The 8,022-nt window shown below is 38.9% G+C and overlaps 1 protein-coding gene across 2 annotated transcripts; it reads right to left on the bottom strand.

The window, feature by feature from the left end:
• Positions 1-2,511: 2,511 nt before the first annotated feature.
• Positions 2,512-7,156, bottom strand: faap24 (FA core complex associated protein 24). Of its 2 annotated transcripts, none has more exons than XM_042509770.1 (4): positions 6,908-7,156; positions 5,233-5,330; positions 4,985-5,140; positions 2,512-3,331 (listed from the first exon to the last, which is right to left on the bottom strand). In XM_042509770.1, the coding sequence occupies exons 1-4, from the start codon at positions 7,008-7,010 to the stop codon at positions 3,080-3,082; spliced, it is 609 nt and encodes a 202-aa protein (XP_042365704.1). In that variant the 5' UTR covers positions 7,011-7,156; the 3' UTR covers positions 2,512-3,079. The 2 variants fall into 2 exon arrangements, with proteins under 2 accessions (XP_042365704.1, XP_042365703.1); XM_042509769.1 differs by having other exon boundaries at positions 5,233-5,375.
• Positions 7,157-8,022: the final 866 nt, after the last annotated feature.

The following is an 8,022-nucleotide window of genomic DNA, read 5'->3' on the forward strand; positions in this document are numbered from 1 at the left end:
TTTCAGGGACCTCACTCGCAGTTCAAGAGAAATGAGAGAATGATGAAAGAGGGACTGATTCATTTCAAAGTTCAGCTTTTGTTTCCTGTTCCTGTGTTCTGTCTATTTAATGAGTTCTTCAGTTTTTATTTCCTGTCCTCAAAACAATTTTCATGTTGTAATTAAACAGTATGTTCACAGTAACATGTCTGTGACTCTGTTATGTTATGAAAACGGCTTTTTGAAAACTTGAATTAGAATGAATGAAATGTGTTTCACCATTATGACTTGATGAAAACAGAAGCTATCATAGTTCATTCAGATCTGACAAGATGATTTTAGCTAAAAATATCCAGAAAATCAATTGCCTCAAAATATTAAAGTAATATAACCATGAATCTTCATTTATGTTTACTTAATCTATTTTGTTAAATTCGCAAATATACATATATTTATATTTATTATATAAGTATAAATTTATATAACTAAATATACATTTATATTTATTATATAAATATAAATTTATATATAAATTTAGTTATATTTATTTGATTTTGTGAAGTTGTTTCAACTTAAAAATGAAAGGTTTAATTTGTCATAATTTAGTAATTTGTATTTTCTTAAACAAGTTTATAAAGCAGGGACTTCTGGTTGGCTACAGAAGCAGATGTCAGGCTGAGCGCTCGGACCCCATGAGTCGGCGTATTTAAGACCCTCTGAGGCTCACTTCATAATTAATTAGGCTGATTTGCTAAAAGTACAAAGGGGATGAACAGAGGAAAGGGTAAAGGGATGGATCAACCAGAAAAGACTTAAATCGTGCAGAGCAACCCGAAGACGACAGGAAGAGAATGAGGAAATGGACGGGGTGGCAGCCTGGATCAATGACAGGGAAATGTGGGGTGCAGAGGCTAACGCCGCGCTCTTCAACGGCAAGACGAAGTAACCTGTGATTCCACAGTGTATCAGAGGGCAGGGTCAGTGATGGAGTTTGTTGACAAACCAAACTCAAACTGATCGATGGGGTTGATTTACAGATGCACAGAGCCCAGAGCTCTGCCCTCCTAGTGCATTGGCAGGCTGTGGCAGGCTGTGGCAGACTGTGGCAGGCTGTGGCATCTTGCCCTGTCAGCTCCTGGCATCTCGTGGCAACTAGTGCCACCATGCGGCATACTAGCGGTACTGGCTCGGCATTAAGGACACCCCCCCATCCACCCAATGTCAGTGAGTGCGAGAACGAATTGTCTGTTTGCAGGACAGGTCAGCTGCCGTGAATCAGTTTCAGCATGATTGTTTGCCAAGCATGTCATCATTATGTTGCAACATTTGGTGGCAGGTAGAGGCACGCTGTGGCAGGTAAAGGCAGGCTGTGGCAGGTAAAGGCAGGCTGTGGCAGGTAAAGGCACGCTGTGGCAGGTAAAGGCAGGCTGTGGCAGGTAAAGGCAGGCTGTGGCAGGTAAAGGCAGGCTGTGGCAGGTAAAGGCAGGCTGTGGCACACTGTGACAGGTAGAGGCAGGCTGTGGCAGGTAGAGGCACACTGTGACAGGTAGAGGCAGGCTGTGGCAGGTAGAGGCAGGCTGTAGCATACCGTTACAGGTAGAGGCACACTCTGACATCCTCTGGCATTTGGACACTGATGCAGCTTTGGCAGACAGTGAGTCTCTCAGGCATGCTTGTAGCCATGTGAACCAGCTGCAGCATCCAATGGCACTCTTGAAGCATCTTGGCACTAGCAGGACAAATACTTGAATTTATTTCATTATTAGAGAGTTATTTAATGTATTTATTTTTATATTTTTTATATATTTTTTACATTGTTGAGAGACATGTGAATCACAAAAGACTGACAAACAAGTAATTATTATTACTAATTTAATATTATTATTATTATTCATTTATTTTAATTATTTTGTAAATTCAATTGTGTGGTGACTGTCAATAAACCAAATGTCAAGGCACCGGAGGCCAAACGCCAGTAACATTTCTTATGCGTATAAGTATTAAAATGTTTCCCAGTTCATTCAAACTTATTTAATGTGCCTGTTTTTCTCCTCTGTCACCTCATCAGATATTGAGACGAAAAAAACCAACACTCTAATCCACACAAAGTTGTACACCAACACGGTCAATACTACTCAGACACGGCCTGTCATACTCCAACACGTTCACAAACGTCTTGCTACACCGACTTTTCATTATTGACTTGACCCTGGCGAAAATAAAATTTCCCATAAATAATACTCCACTACGTGTAGGATTCTGGTACTGCATGTGTTAAAACTCAAAAGCATAAACTAAAGAATCAATACCAAAAGCCACAAAATGGCTCCAAAGAGGTGTAAACCATGGTGTAAACATGCAGCCGATTTTTTTGGTTCTGTTTTTTAGTTGATATTTCCATTTAAGAGTATTTAAGTTGCGGACGTGTATTTTATTACTAGATATCTAAGAATATTAAAACTGAGTAAATTTTACATTATGTAACTGATTGCCATAAATATCTGTTGACTTAAGTTTCACTACAGTGCGCTTTGTTCCTTTTAATGTATTACAGGGAGTGTGTGTGTGTGTGTGTGTGTGTGTGTGTGTGTGTGTGTGTGTGTGTGTGTGTGTGTCGCAGAATGCCGCAGATAGTCGCTAGATGCTAGGAACTGCCAATCCCACTGTCTGCAAAACTGGGCCACAACCACAGACTGCATATAAAGATGATTGACATGACAGTTCCCCCAGAGTGGAGTGAGTCAGAGTGATGGATGTTTGGAGGGAGGGAGATCCAGAGGTTTGGGTGAGCAGTGACAAAGGGTTTAAATCTATTAAACAAAAGCAAGAACTTAAACACAAAATAATTTTTAAAAATAACTGATGCTACAAATGACTGATATTTGTTTATTGTGGATGCAAAAGTGCAAAACTAAACTAAAACTAACTGCATGGGCTCTGTGGATGCCCATGAGTGTTGATCCTCTACATAGGTCCGGACTGAAATATCTCAGAAATGTGTCCGTCCACACAGACAGCAGTAAACAGATGTTGTTTCTTAAAAGTCTGTAGCTGGTGTCCAGCCAGAGTATCCAGACCTCCCAGACACAGAGCGGCGCCCTCAGGTTCCAGCAGCCGTGACTTTGTGAAAGAAACTGTGGATCTGCTGAGCTGCAGCCTGACCCACAATGGGCTCCAGCTCAGCGGGGGTGGCGTTGCAGAGCTGCTGGATGTTAGAGAACTGCTGCAGGAGGGCCACAGCTTTGACCCTGCCGACCCCGGGGACATGCTGCACCAGAGCCAGCACCAGCAGGTCCAACAGCCGAGACGAAGTTCTCCTCCTAAAGGGGTTCTCTCTGCCCTCCCCGTGAACCTGCAGCAGGTTGGAGTCAGCATCAGACAAAGAAAGTGTAGTGCTTCACATAACGCCTGTGCTGAATCACTACACAGGCTTCCACTACATTTTCAAACTGATTTTAAAATGTCATTACTTGTTTTTAAGGTTTTCCACTGATATTTCCACCTCAACCCCAAAGGTCATCTGGAACAGGTCGCCTTGTTCTCAGAGCTTAATCAGCCTCACTCAGTATAATTAAAGTCGCGAAAGCAAAAAGCCAACATCACTTCAGCCTCCTAAAGGCTGAGATTTTAGCAATCTTATAAATTTAGTACAAGCTGCAGTGTGCGATATGGATTTTAATAAACCTGGGTACAACATTTAGTTTGATGGATGCAGACTGCGATGACATCACCCACTGAATCACAGGCTACAAAGTACATTAATCGATGTGGCATTTTATGTGTATCAAAAAAGTCTTAGGAGGAGAATGTCACGCAGTCATGGCTGGGAAAAGAGGCCAACTTGGCACCAGTTTTGCAATGACAGCTCAAAGTATTTATTAGCATCTACTCGCATAAAGCAGAGTTCAGTGTGTTCATGCTGCATTTCTATTGGTTGGTAAGTAGATGTAAGTAATAACAGTAGTCACACTGTGAGATGGTCATCCCATATTTCTGATACTGTAAGAATTAGCTCCCAGGCTGTCTTTGATTGCAAGATGTGACAACAGCCATCCTTGAATCTTTCTCACTGTGTGACGTAGCACCACCGGTTTAAAGCCACGACCAAAGATATCACCACATTTACTTCATGTTGCTCTTCTTTTGTCTGAGACAGCCCAAAATCACACTGTGTATACAGGCATTTTGTATTTACATGCACACTTATGTTAACTTATGTATTTAGACAGTAGATATTTGTACTGTAAAACCAACTTCTGCACATCTGTACTTCCTCCATTGCACCTTTTGTACATACAGTTTGTGTTGTGTTCTTTATATTCTTTTTTTCATTTTATATTTTTTAATTGCTTCTATATTTTTATCTCTTATACTATTTAAATTCAATGTTTTTATTCTTCCTTTATGTTAACGTTTAAGTCTTGCACCAAAACACCAAGTCATATTCCTTGTATATGTAAATGTACTTGGCAATAAAGCCAGATTCTGAATCTGACTAATAAAGTGTTGTCTGCACAAAAGATGTAAGGATGACGACGATAAATAGTCAGTGGAACAAAGTTGATTCAAGCTGCACTGGAGCAGCAAACACTGAGAACACTCATAGAGGGACAGACATGTCCACTTGAGACAGCACAGAGGCCAAAATATTAAAGAGGTGGTTTGTCATTGTATACAATATTTTGTAAAAAAAAAAAAAAAAAAAAAAAGAAGAAGAAGAAGAATGGGCTAATGCATTGCAGAGCTATTTATATTTTATATTGTCAATCATAGGCCATATATTGATTGATTCTAATAATTTTAGAAGAAGCTTAGTCAAAGTGTGCACTGTGCAGATTATATGATCTAGAAAAATGAAAGTATTGGATCTGGACTCAGTGTTGAGACCAGGGCCAAAAAACCTTGATTGGAATGTCCCCCTAAATAATTAACAAAAATAAATAACAATTTCAATAAGGTAAACCGGTATTCATTGCAGATTTATAGTTTTGTCATCTATACTTACAAACTGCAAGATGAGCTGCGAGGCCTCAGTCTGCCCGCTGACAGGCAGCAAAGTCAAGCCGAGGTCGAACACCACAAACTTCTGCACAGCTGAGAAGTACTGCTCACTGAGTCTGGTGTTCTCCACCAGCACCAGCTCCTGGAAACTACTGCTCCTCTTTAAAACAGGAGGGACACGGTTCTTATCAGCCACAACAACACAGAAAAGCTTTTAGCCAAACTGTTTGTTTTCTCGTTAATTAAACTTACATTTCTGTAGCGGACCAGTTTCCTCTTGAAGCTGTTTCCCGCTATGATGTCACACTCAGATACGTACAGGATGCAGCTTTTGTTGGGCAGGAGGAAATCTGCAACACCGAGCTCATTCTCAAAGAGGATTTTCACTCCTCCATCTACAGCAGAAGGAGAGCTTGTTCCTGAGTGTGTTTCTTCACATTAAGGCAGTAAAGTTCTTGCATTTAAGCTTAGAGGGAGACAAGAGCATGCCAATCCGAAATCTTCTGCAACACTGTGCATTTTGCATTTGACAGTCTTTAAAACCAGCCTTTATGAGCAAAGACAGTTATCACACACAGGAGGCGACATAAAGCACACATGAAATAATGTTACGTACATTATGCAACCAGAGAAATAGATAAGGTACTGCATAAATGTTAATTATGAACCTTAACTTTGACCAGCCAACTACATGTAACAAAAGTGTAAGACAGCAACTCATTATTATTTTTACTATTAATTCTTTGGTCCATAAAATGTCAGATAGTAAAATAATGCACAATTTTTCAAAGCCCAAATTTAAATATTATTTTTTTCTGTTTTGTTTTAGTTAACCCCTTGTAAATTGGCTTGATATCTTTCAAAAACATGTGAAGAAGGCAATGAGTAACAAAACACGAAATTACCCAAAAATTAGCAAAAAAAAAAAAAAAAGTAAAGTACAGGAAAACTGCAAAAAATACAAAGAAAGTTGTTTTGTTTTTGAAAGTAAATTACATGGAAAAAGTGCTTTCAAAATTAAAATATTTTTAAATAATTTAAAACATGTAATTCTGATCGTTTTAAATATAGTTTTCTTCAGCTTTTTCCTATTTCCCTAGTCATTTTTTCCCAGCCTTAAAAAAAAACCTTTCTAAATCTATTAACTTCTTACAACTTGTGGAAGATTTCTTACCAATCGTCTTTATTTTCTCATTTTCTGAAAGAAATTACTGATTTGCTCAGAGTTCAAAGGTTAAACATTTGCGAAAAGCAACTGAAAGCAGCACAAGACAAATTGTGTGGCTCCAGCTTTCAACGGGTTAAATATCATGTAAGACTAATCAAGTACTCAGCAGTGAATTTCAGCCAAAGAATGCCGAAAGAATGAGAATTGGTTAATTATCAAAACATTTGCAATATTGACACACAATTCAACTAATAAACGGGATATAAATGAAGATATACATGCACATCGCTTCAACTTTATCATCAAACTTCGACGCTCCGATTTCAAGGAGGTCATACATTTCACATTATACAAGTTTAAGTGGGCGTTAGCCTTTCACGTAGAACTCCAGTCAAAAACGTACTAAATGCTACTCTAATCATCGAAAGACGATAATAGTAAAAAATTAAATATATTCGTAGGATGCTCGTCTGACGCGCGGTAAGCAGAGATATAGAGGCTGTGATTACATTAATAAGCTATTATGAGTGAGGACATGTGAACTGAAGAGTGGGCGTATCTGAAACAGAAAATGTGCACAGTCATGTTCTACACGACGTGTTCCTCTGCGTGTCAGCGAAACAAACCTGCATAGCGATTTGTTTGAACGGCGTTTGGGCCAAGTCTGTTGTCTCAGTGTAAAACACAACGACACAGACGTTGATTTCATACAACAAATAATCAAGAAACTGTTAATAATAAACATATACACGTACTTACCCTTTAAGCTTTGAATGAGGGATGAGTTTCTCCATCTCTCGCTGGCAATAACATGTCCGTAAGGAGGAACCGCGTTCAGCACAACAGGCGCTTTGCTCTCCATGAGGTCACAGCCGTGTCACCGTCTCCATACGCTTAAATACACACGTCTGTAACTCTCTCGGGATGGTTCGTATCGACAGATAACTTCAGTCATGCAGGCGAACTGAAATTATTGTTTTGTTTTCTTGCCTCCAAATCATCCAAATGTCTTCCTCGTCTTCAGTGGATCGGTGTCGGTGAGGAACACGTGGCTATTTATCGCCCCCTGCAGGACAGGAGGGAAAGCACGTCCTCCACATTTCTAGAGAGGTGAAGAGTTCAAATCCTAGCTGCAAGGTGGTTTGAAATGTTTGCATATTCCAGGATAATAATACAGTAATACAGTGATTATGTGTATTGGAATACTTACAATTATTTGCATTTGTAGAAAATATAATTAGCAACATGTCTTTGCAGTGCACAATCATTCTGCATACATGATACATAATTACACATTCGTGTGGATTACAATAAAGCCAAGATATCAGATGGTTCAAACATTTTTTTAAGTCTGAGAATTCAATGAGTGCTTACGGAGAGCTCTTCATTTGCTCTGTGTGAGATGATTGAGTTGATGAGAATAGATTGAGTTAATAGAGAGAGAGCTCTGATTTATCTGTCTCAAAGGGACACACAAGTTGAGAAACAATGATAAATACATTTGAGCTTGATGAGATCTAAAACTTAAAAGAAGACTAAAATGAGATTGTGTGCATGTTACTGCTCTGGAGAAAAAAAGAGCCAGGAGAAATAAACCCTTGTCTCACTTGGTGTCACAGATCTCATAGTTGTCCAGGAGAACTAAATTAAAACATGTTTAAGATCTCTTTTTTAAATGTCCTTTTCCTCTAAAACTACAGTAAATGTCTTATAGTATCTGGTATTTACTGTACTTAAGTATCAAATGTAGTTTTATGAGATAAAAAACCTAATTGTTATTATCATAAATAATAATAACTTAATTAAGATAGCACCTTTAAAAGCAGATGTTTACAAAGTGCTTTAACAGACAAAGCAAAGGCAGGAGGCCAGGG

Source organism: Plectropomus leopardus, chromosome 20, assembly GCF_008729295.1.
Source record: "Plectropomus leopardus isolate mb chromosome 20, YSFRI_Pleo_2.0, whole genome shotgun sequence".
Classification (NCBI taxonomy): Eukaryota; Metazoa; Chordata; class Actinopteri; order Perciformes; family Serranidae; genus Plectropomus; species Plectropomus leopardus.

Coding starts and splice junctions, on each gene's coding strand:
- faap24 (XM_042509769.1), bottom strand. CDS start 7,010: ATGGAGAGCAAAGCGCCTGTTGTGCTGAACGCGGTTCCTCCTTACGGA. Junction 5,141..5,232: donor AACTGGTCCGCTACAGAAAT/GTAAGTTTAATT, acceptor CCTGTTTTAAAG/AGGAGCAGTAGTTTCCAGGA. Junction 3,332..4,984: donor CGCAGCTCATCTTGCAGTTT/GTAAGTATAGAT, acceptor AACCTGCTGCAG/GTTCACGGGGAGGGCAGAGA.